The sequence below is a fragment of the Phodopus roborovskii genome, unplaced genomic scaffold (assembly GCF_943737965.1).
Source record: "Phodopus roborovskii unplaced genomic scaffold, PHOROB, whole genome shotgun sequence".
In the NCBI taxonomy this organism is placed as follows: Eukaryota; Metazoa; Chordata; class Mammalia; order Rodentia; family Cricetidae; genus Phodopus; species Phodopus roborovskii.
The window spans coordinates 408,755-425,754 of NW_026125535.1; the positions used below are offsets into that span (position 1 = coordinate 408,755).

General features: G+C 35.2%; 1 protein-coding gene across 1 annotated transcript in view; it reads right to left on the reverse strand.

Moving 5' to 3' along the window:
* The window catches only part of LOC127216135 (dystrophin), a gene marked incomplete at its 5' end in the record, with an annotated part of 426,838 nt that overhangs the window by 335,716 nt on the left and 74,122 nt on the right, over nucleotides 1-17,000 (reverse strand). Inside the window, one exon of the mRNA XM_051176680.1 lies at nucleotides 16,683-16,829. Coding sequence (XP_051032637.1) covers nucleotides 16,683-16,829 — 147 coding nt within the window. The remainder of the gene's footprint in view (nucleotides 1-16,682; nucleotides 16,830-17,000) is intronic.

Consider the following 17,000-nt stretch of genomic DNA (forward strand, 5'->3'; position numbering starts at 1 on the left):
GAGAGCCAATATAATCCTGTTAAATCTTGAAATCTAATATTAAATAATAGTATACACTTTGGCTAGGGTGAAACAGAAATGTAGCCTTAGATCATTATACTATATGTAAAGAGGCCTAATATTATTTGAAGATACATGGTGATAAAATAGAGATGTATACTATAAGGCTTAAGGCAACCACACAAAAGTCAAAACAGCCAGCTTTTACTAAAACAGAGATCCAACAATGATTTCAAGATGCATGATGACAAGCTGAAGATGTACAGTATAAACCTTAAAGCAAGAAGTGAAACAAAACTACAAACAACTACCACTAATATTTCAGCAGAAGGTGTAGAATGTATTCAAAGAATACATACTTCATTTATTTAAAAGACAGAAAAGGATTCATTAGTAAACAAAGAACATATGTGTTAAAGAGAAAACATACAGCTTGATGGGAAAGAGATTTACATCTAACAATATCAATAAAAACTGAAAATATAAATGGTGTAAATATATCCAATTAAAAGATTGTCAGATGAGATTTGAAAACATTTTAATTATATGTTGCCTATAATATATGTACATTAATTATAAAGAATCAAAAAGTTAGGAGATACAACAGTGAAAAAACTACAGCACAACAGTTTTAAGAAAATTGGTGTGACTACATCTAATTAGTTATTGAAGTATTGCCTGTATAAACCACAATGAGGTACCACTACAAAGCCATTAAAATGTTCTATGGCATGATCCTCTGAATTGCAACATTTGCTCCAGGACTGGAAGGCTCAGCCATTTCAGTTGGTAATTAGGAAGTAACTCAAAAGGTCCTTCTACTTGGAAAGAATAGAAGCTTGAAAGATTTCTGAGGACCTCTAGCTGTGTCATAACAAAGGGAATAAACACTTGCTAACATCCAGACCCCATAAAGAGATGTTGGAACTGTTGTGCTGCAAAGATGTGTAGAGAGTTCTAGGTTTCCATAACTGGAGTCATCACTTATGCACAAATGCACTTTCTGGTGATGCAGCTGCTTGAGTTACCCCTGCTTATTATAAGTATTCCCCTATAGTCCTGTTAGTAACCCCTATAAAGAAAAAAAACTCATTGGTTCAGTAATTTGGATATTGGCAAAAGCTACTTTAATTTTGTTGTGGGCTCCCTTTATAGGATGAGTAGGTGCATGTGTATATGTGTGAGTGCTCTGCATGTGTGTGCAGGAATAGTCTGTGGCACAACAATGGCTACGATTCAAATGACTTATCATGTTAAAATTTGAGGGATGACACAGATGAATAGGAACTGTAGTAAACTACTATAAAATTTTTGAGAAAACAGTTTTTTTTTGATCTCCTAAATTAATACAGACACATACATACATACATCTGCCATATATTTTGTTGAAGTTCTTCTCCCAGGCATTGTTCTAAGAGGAATGAAGTGTATGTTTCTAACAAACCTTTCACATGAATGTCCACTTCAGCTTTATTTGTCATAGTCCTGTGATGGGTATTCTTAATTGTTTACTTGTCTGGATTTGGATTCACCTACATTCTGACTATGCCTATCAGAGTTTTTCCAAGGGAGTCTGAGGAAAGAAGACCACTTTTGAATGTATCTCTGTCTCATCAACTTTGGCCCTGTACTAAGAAGGGAAATAGGGCACTAACTGAGCGTCAGCATCTATCACTTTCTGCTTCCTGCAGGTTACTAAAAAGTGATCAGCCACTTCACAATCCTTTTGCCATGCCTTCCATGTCAGACTCCATGCCAAAATAAACCCTTCTTTTCTTAAGTGGCTCTTCTTAAGTATCTTGTTACAACATAGCAAAAAAGTCACTAGGACAAGCTTGCATCTAGGAGCAACTCAAAAGTGTACTAAATAGTATCAGGCAAAAGAAACAGGTGGCCATACAAGGGACTACTACTCAGCATTAAAAAGCAATTAACTGCTGCTATATAGAACATGCTGAATAAAATTCATGATAATTATGCTAGCTGAAAGAAAAACCCAAAGCGTATGGTGATATCTCATTCACATGAAACTAGGACATGTAAATTAATTTGCAACACTACAAAATTGATTAGAAGTTGCTTGGAGACCAGAGAAGGGTAGTAAAGAAAGAAGTGTTGTCATAGGCATAAGGAAACTTGTGGTAAAGGATATATTCCGTAATTTGTGGTAAAGGATATATTCCGTAATTTAAATATGGCAATGGTGATAATTTCTTGGACCTATCAAATTGTAGATTTTCAATGTCAACATATTAACTATAACAAGCAAAGTTTCCTCAGATGATAGCAAAATATTTTCAATGTATTTTGTAGCTTACTCTTTAATTGTTAATGAAAGTCTAGAATCTATTAGTGGGCCATGTTTACAAAAGAATAAAGGATAAATATGCCATTTCTAAACAGTTTTATTTTCTTACTTTCATGCTAATGAGCATATTAGCCCATAGATCTAGATATGAGTATGGATTTTTCCAGGCACAATTTTATTTCTAATTTCCCCTACTATATAACTTTCTATGTATTTTTAGAGTGTTCAATAGGTTTTTTAATATTTATTTGTGTATATGTGTGCAATTGTACAAATACTTTTCAGGGGACAAGCTGGGACAACCATGTGGGTCCCAGGAATGCAACTTGGGAAATCATACTTGAGAGCAGATATCTTTACCTGCTGAGTACAGTGGCCCAGAATTTTTTCTTAGTTTCATGCATTTACCCATTCATAAAATATTTTTGGATTCCTATTATATTAAAGAAAAACTTTATGTGTCAATAGATACAGCCATGTGGCCTTCTGCCTTCATGGAGATTACATTTAGATTGGGAGGATAGATTTCATGGAATCAGAAAACAAATGCATAGATACAGATTCTCATAAATGCTGTGGAGAAAGCAAACAGGATGGTATCTGTGACAATTAAAGGAAATCTTCCTTGGATGTGACTTAATTATACATTGCCTCTGCAGTTCATTACTTCAAATGATCCCTAGTTATTAAATTTACATATAGGAATTACACTACTCTATTTATTTTGTTAGCCCTATGCTTCAGGCCATATAAAATAGAAGTTTGCAGATGAATAGACAAGACACACAATTATCTTATCTTCATCCTTTAGGCTCTGATTTGATGGCTGCTTTCTCAGAAGGCTTTATGATCATCTGTTCCTGCCTTCCATTCTCACCCCCAAAACTTTTTCCCTTTCTCCCTCTCAGTCTTACTTTTTTGTTCTCTTTCTCATACTTATTCTATGTTTAATCTCATACTTATTCTATGTTTTTGTATTGTATTCCATTTTCTTTCAATACAATTATTAAAATTTGCAATGATTATAGGAGGGATTAAAAGAATGTCTGCTTTTCCCTGAAGTTTAACCTTTATGAGAGTTTTTCTGTCCCTATCCCTATATATACCTGGGCAAAGAGTAAATAGAAGATGCAATGTACTGAATGAAGGCCTGGCTACTTATGTAAAGGAGAGCAGGACTATTAAACTCAGCTGGCTCTGCAGACACTGGTTATGCTTTTAAATCTGTGATTGACTAAGACACTGGGTTACACAGATTATTTCCAGGCCTATGGACTGTGATTCATATAATAGTCTTATTGCTTTCATGCTCTTTCTTTCCACTCCAGTTCCTGAAGTGGAACCCAGAATGATGTACGTGCTAGGAGAACACTGGCACTGATTCATCTCTTCAGACCCTCCTCTGCTTATGATACAGCAGATTCTTCACAAGGTTACATATACAAGTTTATATTATAAATGAAGAGAAAGCATTGTCTTGTCAACCCACAACTGTTATGTTTCAAACACAGGACAAATAGCTGAAGTGCCTATTTAATATATCAAAGTGTATCTGGCTACCAGATTGTCCTAGCATCCCATAGTTCCTACTTGTTACATGGTATGGCTGGCATACCCAGCCCCCTATCCTGAACTCTCCGGATCAGGCGCTGGCCTACCCTTCCTTCAGAGGGTCTTCCCTACATAACACAGAAATTTAGGTTACCCATCCTTTTTCTACTATTGGTCTCTTGGCTGCTCTACCTAGTTCCCTTCTCTCCCCTCTCATTTCTCCTCTCTCGATATGGCCCAGTTCAGTTTGGACTCTCCAAGATAACCCTGCCTCTATCTACATGTTCCATTTTATCTACAATAAACTTTATCTGCCACAAGACCTAGGTGCAATCATTTCCTTTTATTTCATTTTTTCCCCATAAAATAACCATATCAGTCATACAGTACTGTTACTAGTTTTGAGAGGTTTGCCAGCCAGATCCCCCAGATTCAAGCCCTGGCTCTTCCTCTTACTGAGTTAGGCAAGTTACCTTATTTTTCTCAACTATAAAATCAGAATCAGAACTAAGCGTATTGTGAGACATAAAGGTGTTCAAAATAGAAAGCATCACAAAGTGCTTGACATTTGTTCATTACTAATTTCAATAATGCATAATATTAGCAACAACTTTTTTATAATTTATAATGTGATAATTCATTGGCCAAATAAGTATGACTATTTGAAAGGCTCTATTTGTAATATAATAACCATTTTCTAATTCATTTTATGACTATTTTGTAGTATATTATTACAACCTTATTAAATTGATACATTAATCAATAGGATAATTTATGCCATAAAATCATTATTTTACGGTCATTGTAGAATTTATGAAAATAAAGTAGTAGTCTAAACTACAATAATTGGGAAGCCACTTTGTGGCATTTATCTTCTAAAATAGCACTTCTGAATTTTGCAAGCTTCTCTCTATCCTCCCAACAGAGTTGCTTTTAACACACAGCTATTCATCTGCCCTGAAAAGGGCCCCTTTCTCCTTTCCCCAGGAATGTACAGTGGGGGCGGAGGTGGGGGGTGTCTTGCTAGTGGAAATGTGAGAACAGCAGCTCTTTGAATGTTGGACATGACGTATCATGGGAACTGGGAGCAGCTGCTGGTGGAGTGTTTCACACACAGCAGGGCAGTGGGAATGGGGAAAGCAATGAGGAAAACAACCATGGCAAACAAATGCAGAAGAAAGGGCAGCTGGGGTCAAACTCCAGGTCAGAAAAGGTCAGACTGCAGAGAGAAGGACAACAAAGAAGAAAGAACTGAGTAATTGAAGTCAAGGGCAAACATCAGCTGGGGAACAAGGGACAGATGAGAACACTATGGACGATTTATATACTCTGAAGTACACACACACACTTATATTACTTTTAAGAAGGAATTTTAGATATCAGGAAAATAAAACATGAATGCATAAGGAAATAAATTTGCTGTGTAAGCATTTAATAGGGACGTATTTCACTTGAAACAAAAACAGAATTCTTATTACTGTAATCACTAATTTCAGAATTAGCAAAGTTAATTCTTGATCAAAATAAATTATACATTAAATAGTATTCATACATATCTAAGTCAGCAAGTATAACAATTAATAATGATTCAGGCTCACATTATAAAATTTCTGAAGAAAATAATATGCCTTTCATTGTCTTCAGCTCCATCAAGGTTTCTTTGATTACCGATGACTTTTTCCTCATTTGTACTTCACATAATTTAATCTTTTGTTATGCTTCCTACTATATCATATATCATTCATTTTTGGCCTTAAAGTCTTACATATCCCAAGGCTTTAAAAAATGAGAATGATGTTGACAATTAGGTCTTTTTTTACCACATATAGGACAGGTTGTGAAATATATATTCCCTGTTACTTTTCAGGTTACCTGACCAATTTCAACAGTGCTTCATCTTGAATCAAGTATAGTAATTGTAAAAGAATTAGAAAACATGTGACCAAGTGCCTCCTAAACATTAAGATGTACACACTTTTTTAGCTCTTAAAAGGACCTTGTTCAATTCCTCCTGTTTTTCGTTTTGTTTTTTCCTTTAAAAAAGTTGAGGTCAAGCATACAGGATTGTTCTCTCTACCGAAAACATGTTTTCCTACAACTTAATTGTCCTTTTTTCACGGGTCATTCTGCTCCTAATATCAACAAATCCTTCCTGACCTAACCTTTCAAAAACACATTCTTCCTTCATCTTTGTTCTTTTAATTTCCTTTACAGTAAACATTTTGAAAACTGTCAGTAAGTGCATCAGGCTTACCTCTGCAATCGAAATATTTTAGAAGAGCAAACCATCATTTATAATGTATTGGGGTGATTTTCCTTACCTATTGTTGCAATTGTTGCGGTGAAAGAATAGCTTCCAGTTTTTTTTTTTTTTTTTTTTTTTTTAAACAGGTAAATCTTTCACTGAACTTCTCAAGACAGTGGGATCATCACATGTCAGAACTATAATTTAGGATCTTTAATTTGAGAAAAAGTCACTAGATGCTTAAAATTTGTGTTAGTAACACAAGTGCTTTCTTCATAAAACTAGGGGTATATGAGCAAGACCATTTTATATTCAGGATACAGGTACCACTTGATGTCAAAACACATTTTTATGCTTCTCTGTAAAATTCGATGATCCAAATTGTGAGAGGGCTTTTTTCTATCCATAGTCACAGAGTAACAGTATCTCCTAAAACTTTCAGAGAAATCCAGTTTCACAGGTCTCTTGGAAGGTCAACTGAATCTCTGAGGGTGTTGTGATCATTTCTCCAGGTGATTTTGAGCCCTGCTAGTGAAACAGACAAATGGAGGCTGTTTTTACAAGAAAACATTGACTCCTCACTTGGGACTACTGAGAAACTTATAATCAGGAATGAAACCCTGGCATCAGTACTTCCATTTTTCTGTCTTTTTGTTTTCTTTGGCTCAAAGCACAATGGTAGGTTGTAGTAATACTTTTCTCTTGCTGTGATAAACACCATGGTCTAGCCAACTTATTGAAGGAAGAGTTTATTTGTGTTTATGATACCAGGAGAAGAGTTCATATTTGTGGTAGACCATGGCAGAAAGTTTCTGTAGCAAGCAGATTTATGTCTTCAACTGATAACACAAGTCAGCAAACTCGAAGTAGGTTGAAGCTATGAACTCTCATAGCCACTGCCACACTTCCTCCAGCAAGGGCAAACCTCTCTATATCCTCTCTAAATAACACTACCAACTGTGGACCAAGTGTTCAAATGCCTGAACCTATAGAGGACAATTCTCATTCAAAGCACCAACAAGGGTTATTATTATTAACCTTACAAATTGAGTCATCTCAGATTCCCAGAACATTATAACCTCACAGGACAGAACTTCTTCTATATGTGGTTGAGGCTGCTTCTGAAACAGATGCAATTGTCTCTTGCAAGCTACCCATTCCCTCAAGAACTTTTTCAAATAAATTTGCACTAAGGAGGTTTTAAAATAATCTTCTAGGATCAGAGAAGAGACAATGATGGATGAGACCAAACTTAACCAGACTAGCTTAATTGTGTATACTTCTTGTTCTCTACTAAAATTAAAACTCCTCTTAGTACCCAAAAGATGGACTGAGAGTCAATGTATCCCTTTATTTGGTCCTTTTCCAAATGAAGTCACACCAAAAAAAAAAAAAGTCACCATTTCTTAGCACTTTGATTAGTGTGTGTCTGGTGATAAATCCTGCCTTATTATGACTACTGAAGTATATACATTTGCTCTAAAATTTCTATTCACAAAATGTTGTGAAAAGTATTTTGTAGAACAATGTTGTCCAATGAAAACAGAGTAAATGCTATATAATACTATTAAATGTTCTAATAAATAAATTTAAAACATCAAAAGAAGCAATATTGCCATTTGTTCTGTTTGATGTGGCAGGCAGACTCCATTAATCTTCAAGATAATACCCAAGTTTGAATAATGATAAAGAATAAAAGAGGGATGACTTTATGATGATATAATTTAATTAAATATGTAAAATATCGTCAGTTCATCATGTAATCAGTACATAATGCAATTTAGAAATTTCAATTTTTTTTTGTACTAAGTCCTTAAATACTTTTTATTCTTTTTTTGTTCTTTGAGACAGGGTTGCTCTATGTAGCCTTCGATGTCCCAAAACTCACTCTGTAGACCAGGCTGTCCTTGAACTCACAGAGATCTCCCTGCTTCTGCCTCTTTGAATGCTGGCATTAAAGATGTGTACCACCATTGCCCAGCATCCTTGAATAGTTAATATATGTTAGTTACATTGTAATATGTCTCTATTAGGACTGGATAAATGCAAGGTCCCAACAGCTCTGATGTGCTACAACATAGTATAACATAGTTTAGATAGTGCAATGTGAAATAGAGAAAATACAAACCCATACAGTAGCAAATAATATTGATTTTAATTTAATAAAAAATCCCTGCCTTCTTCATGTTTCTCTTTACTTTCCTCCTCCAGGCCAAAGAAAAGATAAGTACTTAGTCTCTATGATTCCATGGTACTGCACCTTCTATAGAACAGAATATTTTGCATGATATTATGCTTAATTTCTTGAGTTAGAGTTTGAATACAAGGTGTCTAACATTTTGACTATCTTGTATGTGCTAAATGTAGAACAATTGTTCTCAAAAATCGTTCTCAAAGTATGATACCTGGAACAGCAATATCAGCCTCATTTGGGAACTTGTTTGAAATACAGAATCTCAAATTCCACCAAAGTCCTTGCAAATTCAAAACTTCAGAGGGAACCAAGTGAAATATTTTAATCAGTCTTCCATGTGGTTATTATGTTCACTAAATCTTGAGAACCATGGATACAGAAAAAAATCTAGTTCCATGGAGAATAGCCTCAGACTGAGTTCTCTTGTTGAATCTTGAAGACATTTTAAGTGTAGCCATAGCAAGAAATCAAAGGAGGATATGCTAGGCAGATACCAGGAGAAACACTCATTAGTAATTCTGAAGTGATGGAGACTGGGTGTCCTCTGTTTATCTAAAAAGCAATAGGGTCTATTAGGGTCTATGCTATTAGCAAGAATTAGCAAGAGTCCATAGTGCAGCTTATTTAGGCTTCCTGGTTGGAAGGTACTCCACAATGCAAAAGAATTAGTATAGAATCAGTACTAAAAAGAAGAGTGTGAGGAACATGTGAAGATCTGCCAACATATTTGTAGGATTAGAAACTATATTCAGTGATGATAAAGAACACATGGAGATAGAAGATGTGCTTAGAAAATCTGTCACCAAAAATATGCATACATTTTTGTTGGTTTTAATCTTTTTAATTATTAGAGTGAGTGTGTGACTTGTGCCATATGCATATATGTTCGTGTTTTTGGGTGTTCGTGTAAATTCACGAGTGACATGATACATATATAGAGATTAGAGGACAATATTGGGTGTTAGACATGGTCTTTGACCTTGTTTGAGACAGGATCTCTTGTTTTACACGACGTGATATATCAGGCTAGCTGCCTGCAAGCTTCAGCAGATTCTTTTATTTCCAACTTCTATCTTAGGAGTGTTGGTATTTCTGATAATTGCTATCATGTCTGGCTTTTATACAGGTTCTAGGTAGTTGAATTAATGTCACATCCAAACAGAAAGCAAAAACAGTCATTGAACTATTCCTCCAGCCTGGTTTTCATTTTTGAAATTTCAATGATTATTTAGTTTCAGTTAACAAATGAAGCCATGCAAGTAGTCCTGTATGTTTATGGCATGCAGGAATTCAGGTGGAGGAATTCAGGGTTAAAGGACTTTTCTGGGAGAATAGCAAAACACACATTTATAAGATTTTCTTAAAATGGCATATGTATGAGAAGGCTTTCTGGACATTTGTGCATGGATCAAATAGGATTATTACCATGCCTTCTCAGTTTATAGTAAATGCTTACTTAGAGCTACTTCATTGAAAGGAAAGGAAAGAATGGAAACAGTGATTAGTATGCAGGATGTGAATGCCTAGAATGTTGGGACAGAAAGTGACTACAGTGTTGTGCAGGAGAAGAACAAATATGTATGTATGTTATCAGAGGAATGTGAGAAAACCTCTTAAAATATACACTACTAATAGGATAGTTCTTTAACATATTGAAAGAATTTTGTGCCTAGAAATTCCTTCATAATATTTAAGATATTTTCACATTCTACAATTCCTTATGGATAATATACCACAAATTTGTTGTTAAAGTACATATTCACCTTTTTGTTGTTGTCATGCCTAGACTTACTCATGAGTACAGAGATGGTAAACTACTTCCTTCCATGATGAATAAAGAAAGTGGCCATGATACTCAATGTATGCGCATTACTTCAAAATTGAAAGGGACTCTTGTTTTAACTTTCTTTTGATTTTTGATATTCATCTATAGTTGACTAAATATTAGGATTGGTTATGGTTTAAGAGTTGACTTATTAATATAACTTTCATTGGATTTTAATGTAGTTACTAAGTTATAAAGGCAATAAAGAGTAGGTTACTTTAAAATTTCATGTTTAAGGGTACACAGAGCTGGGCTTAATAATCCATTGGTTTGTTAAAGGAAGATTTCAAAGTTATTATACCCAAGAATTATTTTTAAGAGAGGATATGTTTGGAAAAACATCAAGCATTTCATCAAGCATTTTAGGCTTTCCTTGTCTAAACTATATTTAAAGTATGACTTGGTCAATCCCATGTTTAATGGGTCTTTAAGGAAAGGAAATATGACAAGTCAGTTTGGAAGATCTGATTCAAATTTTGTAAGACTTTATACTGGATATGATTGCAGTTGCATCATGTTTCTAGGTCTCAAATTCCTTACTTATGAAGGTACATAATTATAATATGTACTTAGATAAACAAAATGCTACAAGGATTTTGAGAAAGTATCTCAGAACACTTAATAAAGGGACACCTTAAAAAGCCTGCCAATGATAAAAGTAGGAACATCCATACCAATGCACAGTGAGAGAAGGACAGAGCATTTCATTTCAACAGAAAATCTAACACAAGGAAACAAGTGTCTTGTACTTCCTTTTCTGGCTTCAAAATAAATTTGGAAGCTGCTTAATTCACTATTTCTATACACAGGTAATTATAGTTAAATCTTATTCTGCTATTGATGCTATTGATGGTCACACCTGTCTTTCTTACATGTCTCAAGCATTTTCAGTGATCTTATAAACAGTTAACATACAACTATGGCTCTCTTTCTGAAGTAACTAAACCCAGGATAGTCTGATGTCAAGAAAGGTGAAGCCAGACAGTAGGTATCTCCATTCCTTCTCCTGCATAATTTTTTTCTCAAATTTTAGGACTTTTTGTTTTGTAACATCTATATATACCTTTCGACTACTTCAACATTGTTTTCAATGTTTCTTTGTCTTCACAGAAAAAAATGTGAACTTGTATGTAGCTTACAATGTAATATTTGTCAACAGATGAAGCACCATAAGTGACTAAATTCTGTATATTTATTAATACATTTTATTAAAATTATAAACAATCTTACTTTACATATTGATCCAGTTCCCTCTCTCTCCCATTTTCCCATGCTACTACTGACCTTCCAGCCCATCTCCCATCCATTCCCCAGGGAGGGTAAGGCCTTCCATGAGGGATCATCAAAATCTGTCAAGTGGTATGGGGTAGGGCCTAGGCCCTGCCCTGTGTCTCCAGGCTAAGGGAATATCTCTCCATGTGGAATGGGCTCCTGAAATTCATTCGTGCACTAGGTTACACTGTCAGAGGTCTCATAGATTGTCCACGTTCAGGGGGCATGGTTTGGTTCAGTTTTGGTTCCTCAGCTGTCAGGTTGCAGTCCATGATTTCCAACTTGCTCAAGTAAGCTGTTTCTGTAGGTTTTCCCATTGTGGGTTTTACATCTATGCAGCCACAATGATGGTGAACACAGGTTTTCAGGATAGAAGCTGAATTCCCTACTTTCACATTGCATTCTTCTAAATGTAGAATACACATATTACAACTGAGTTCTTCATCTACAACTGAATGCAATTGTTTGATATCATATCCATTTTTGCAATATGTACTATGATTTATTTTATTTTTATTAAAATTTGAATATCATTATATCATTTCCCCTTTCTTCACTTCAACCCCTCCAATTCAACCCCATATTGCTCTCTCAAAATTCATGTCTTCTTTTTGACATTGTTACACACACACACACACACACACACACACACACACACACACACGGATATATTCCTAAATATATTAACACAATTTTCTCACTACCTCTAATAGGATTTTGTATGTATGTGATCTCAGGGCTGATGACTTGGTATTTGATAAGCAACTGAGGAATTGTCCTTGAGGAATACCATTTCTCCCGTTTTCAGAAGACACTTTGTACATTAGACTCTGGGAATCTGATCTGTAACTAACCTGAAACTCCCCACCCACCAAGAACAAGATTTCATGGTACCAAAAGTTGCTACACAAACTTCTAAATGGGGAAAACAACCAAACACTGCACTCAGCTGTGACACCTATGTGCTGCAGCAACGAAGAATGTCACATATAGCCTGGCAATAATCAACAGAGATTGTGTTTCCTACAAATGTCTGAGGCTATAGCCATGAACTTTCATTAACATGGAGAGTTTTCTTTATTTGCCTTGTTCCCTTTCAGACTAATGACTCACAGTTATAACTAACTAGCATTATATAACAGAGTGGTTAGAATTATGGTAAAAGTAAACAAAGTATGTAATAGACTTGACTGTTATGTGTAAATCAAAATACTGGGTTCATCAACTTTCTGCTAGAAATACTTTCTAAGGATTTATTTATGCTTATGCTAAAAAAAAAGCATTAAATTTGCTACATACGAGTGAAGCATGAGCCAAACACTGATTAAAGAGCTTAACATGAGAAGTCTATGTCTATATGGCCTCCAGATAAATGGCTCAGAGTTATGGTAGAAGTAATGTAATTGCAACTAGCCACATAGATATTATGATATGAATGAAAGAGGCATCACCATTGGTCCTAAACTAAATTTTGTAATGCGACTCTCTTCCTTTTTCTTAGATACAAGATCATAGAAATGCCAAACTGAATTGTTTCATTTCAAAAGTAAGAGTTGTAGATTAGAGATGTTAACATATTAGCCCAATAAAGACTTACTATTTATTTTTGCTATAGTTCACATTCTTCTTTAATATATTTCCATGTACTTATGGTCATGTCCTTGTATAAAATTAAACTATTAATATTTTTCTTATGCTTTAAAAATGAATAGAATAACTAGAATTGATCATAAAGTTTTTTAGGGTGCTTTGGATATAACCCAGAAACTGGGACATTCTGGGTAAGCATTCTACCATTGAGTTTCACTCTCAAGCTTTCATAACATTGGTTCTTTGCTTTTTATGTTTGAGACAGACTCTCACTATGTAGCTCTGGCTGTCCATAAACTCAGTATATACACCAGACTGGCCTGGATTTCACAGAGATTGTCTACCTCTGCTCTACATAGTGGTGTACCCAGCATTTGAGAAGCAAAGATAGACAATCTCTGTGAAATATATATTTAAGGATGAAACAAATAAGATTTTAATAGTACCAAACTACCATGGGACCAAAGGGCATATCACTTACCAGTATTATCTTGCTTTAGTCACTGCCACACATAAACTACTATATGTATATTTCAAGATTATTATAAAAATTTAAATTATATAAGATCTCAATGGGTCTGGAATTTGAAACTTGTTTTTATTATTATTATTAAAATTATTATTATTAGTAGTAAAGATCTAGCAATTCTTTAACTGGAATGTTATTCACACCCTCAAATGGACCATTGGTTTCAGAGTAGCCTGGTTTATTCTTTTTTCATTATTAAAACTTTGAGACCAAATACTTTCAAACCAAGCTTCTTTCTAGTCTCAAGAGTATACAGTCTATATCCTATGAAATGGGAAAAGAAAAAAAAATGAGTTCTGGAAAGAATAAGAGGGTATCTCAGACTTGTGTTTATTTGCATTTCCCTGATAGCTAAGGGTATTGAGCACTTTCTTAAGTGTCTTTCAGCATTTTTTATTTCCTATATTGAGAATTCTCTCTTCAGTTCTGTACCCAAATTTTTAATAGGGTTATATGGTGTTTTGTTGACTAGTTTCTTGAGTTCTTTGTATATTTTGGAGATCAGCCCTCTGTCAGATGTAGAGTTGGTGAAGGTCTTTTCCCAGTCTGTGGGCTGCCATTTGGTCTTGTCAACTGTGCCCTTTGCCTTACAGAAGATTTTCAGTTTGAGGAGGTCCCATTTATTAATTGTTGAACAACTTATGCTGGAGAGAACATGGAGAAAGTGTAACACTCCCCCACTGCTGGTGGGAGTGCAAACATGTACAGCATTTTGGAGATCAATATGGTGGTTCCTCATGAAAATGTGAATCAATATAACACAGGACCCAGAAATCCCCCTCTTAGGCATATGCCCAAATGGTCCATATACATGCAACAAAGACATGTGTTCAACTATGTTCATAGTAGCATTATTTGTAATAGCAAGAACCTGGAAGCAAACTAGATGCCCCTCAACTGGAGAACAAATAACGAAGATTATAAAGAAGATGTGGCACATTTACACAATGGAATACTACTCTGCAGAAAAACAAAAACAAACAAAACAAACAAACAAAAAAAAAAAAAAACAATGGAATCTTGAAATTTACAGGCAAGCTGATGGAACTTGAAGAAACCATCCTGAATGAGGTAACCCAGTCTCAAAAAGAGGAACATTGTATTACTCATATATGGATTTTAGACATAGAGCAAAGAACCATCAGCCTATAATTCACACCTCCAGAGAAACTAGGATACATGGAGTAATCTAAGAGATTCATACAAGGTCCCTCACAGAAGGGGAAAGGAACAAGACCTCCTGAGCATATTGGGAGTGGGAGGGCAGTGAGTAGAGAGGGAGCTAGGAGAAAGGAAAGGGGAGGAGAGGAAAGCACATGGGACTAGGAAGATTGCGTTAGGGGAGGAATAGACAAGAGAATAAAAAGAGAGAGGGAGAGAGAGATACCATAAAAGAGGGAGCCTCTGTAGGTTTCAAGAAAACTGACTCTAGAGAAATGTCCAGAGACCTACAAGACTGAACCCAACTAACAATCTGACCAACAGTGGAAAGGCTACCATAAATGCTCTTCCCTGATAATAAGATTGACAACTAACTTATCCACTATCATAGAGCCCTCATCTAGTAGCTGATGGAAACAGAAGCAAACACCCACATCTAAACACTGAGCCCAACTGGAATCCAGATGTAGAGAGGGAGGAATTATAACAAAATGGGGACAAGACCAAGCTACAGAAATCCACAGAGACAGCTGACCTGAACAAGGAGCAGCAAATGGGCCCCCAGACTGATAGCTGGGAAACCAGCATTGGACTGACTCAGACCTCCTGAACTTGGGTCTCAGTTAGAAGACCTGGGTAGTCTAAGGAAACTCTGACAGTGGAACCAGGATATATTCTTGGTGCACAAAAGGATTTTGGGAGCACATTCCCCATGGAGGGATACTTTTTTTAACCTAGAGACAGGAGGGAGGGCCTAGTCCCTATTCCAAATGACTTGACAGATTTTGTTGATCCCTCCTATAAGGCATCATCTTCCCTGTTGAGTGGGGTGGTGGGATGGGAGGGTTTGGGGGGGACATGGGAGGTAGAGAGAGAGGAAGGGATGGACAGAGGGAGGTAGGTAGAGGGAACTTGAATAAGAGCAAAAATTTTAAATAAAAAATGTAAAATAAATGAAAAAAGAAAAAAAAATGAGTAATTTTATTGCAATATCAGTTTTATAGTTTGGAGGCATAACACAATATCCTTTGTAGAGGAAACATACACTACTATTACAGCCATTTCTGTGTTTCTGTTGTAAGAGAAATTCTATTCAAAAACTATGTGAATTAGCTCATTCAACATTATTGTTACTATGTTATAAATGAAGGTACTGATAACTTTAAAGGTTAAATGCAACAAATGACACATAGCTCATTAGTCAGACTCCTAAGTTAGTGTATTATCATGATAGTAATAATTATAATAACATCAGGATAGAACGTGTATCGAGTACTTTAGAGCAAGTTCTATTTCAATGACTTATTATTATACTTATTATTGTGACTTATTTATCCTAACAAAAATTTAACAATGCAGAGAATTTTATTATCTTTTAGAGGAAGGCTAAAGTACAGGAAGATACAGTAAATTATTCAAGGTGCCACAGTAAGTAAATGACTTCTAGGACACATGCCTATTCCCTATATTTATTACCCAGACTTACAAAAACTTCTATTTTTGGATTTATTATATGATACTTGTTAAGACAATTTTATTCCACACTATTGATTTTGTTTAACTTGGAATTACAAAGGGATAGATATATTTTTAATTCAAACAACACCAACACAAATGAATTGTTTACTAGTAACTTAGTCCCTCCATTTTGGTTCACCACTGTATTTCATGTGCTTATAAGACATTTCTGAAATTGAGTTTACTAACATAAGGACTTATCAAGAAATACAAACCACCATGTTATTATGAATATCAAATGATTACTCTTTTGAAACAGGTTCTTGCTATATAATCCATGCTAGCCTGGAACTTGCTATTTAGAACAGGCCAGAAATTCAAAGAGATTTGCCGGGCTCTGTCTTACAAAAGCTGAAAGTAATAGGCTTGGAAAAAATGAATACCTTTTGTTGTTCCTTACAAACAAACTTTTGTTGTTCCTTACAAACAAACTTTATGTACATGTCGTTGTATTGTAGCAAGGGGCAATGTTGCTCATAGCATGCCTACCTGCAGAAGCTTCCATCTGGTATTCAGATCTTCCAGAGTGCTGAGGTTATAAGGTGAGAGCTGAATGCCCAATGTGGTAAGGTGGCGAGCAAGGTCATTGACTTGATTGATGTTCTCTTTAAGAGGTGCAATTTCTCCCCGAAGTACCTATGAGTGAATTAAAAGATTAAAATACCTTGAAAACAAAGAAATATAAACATGTTGGAACTATAAGACATATAATTCTGTTTGGGGTATAATGTCAGATATGCTCACTCTATGATCTGAAAGTGTTCATATGTTAAAAAAGCTAAAAAATAATATCATCGATGCATATAA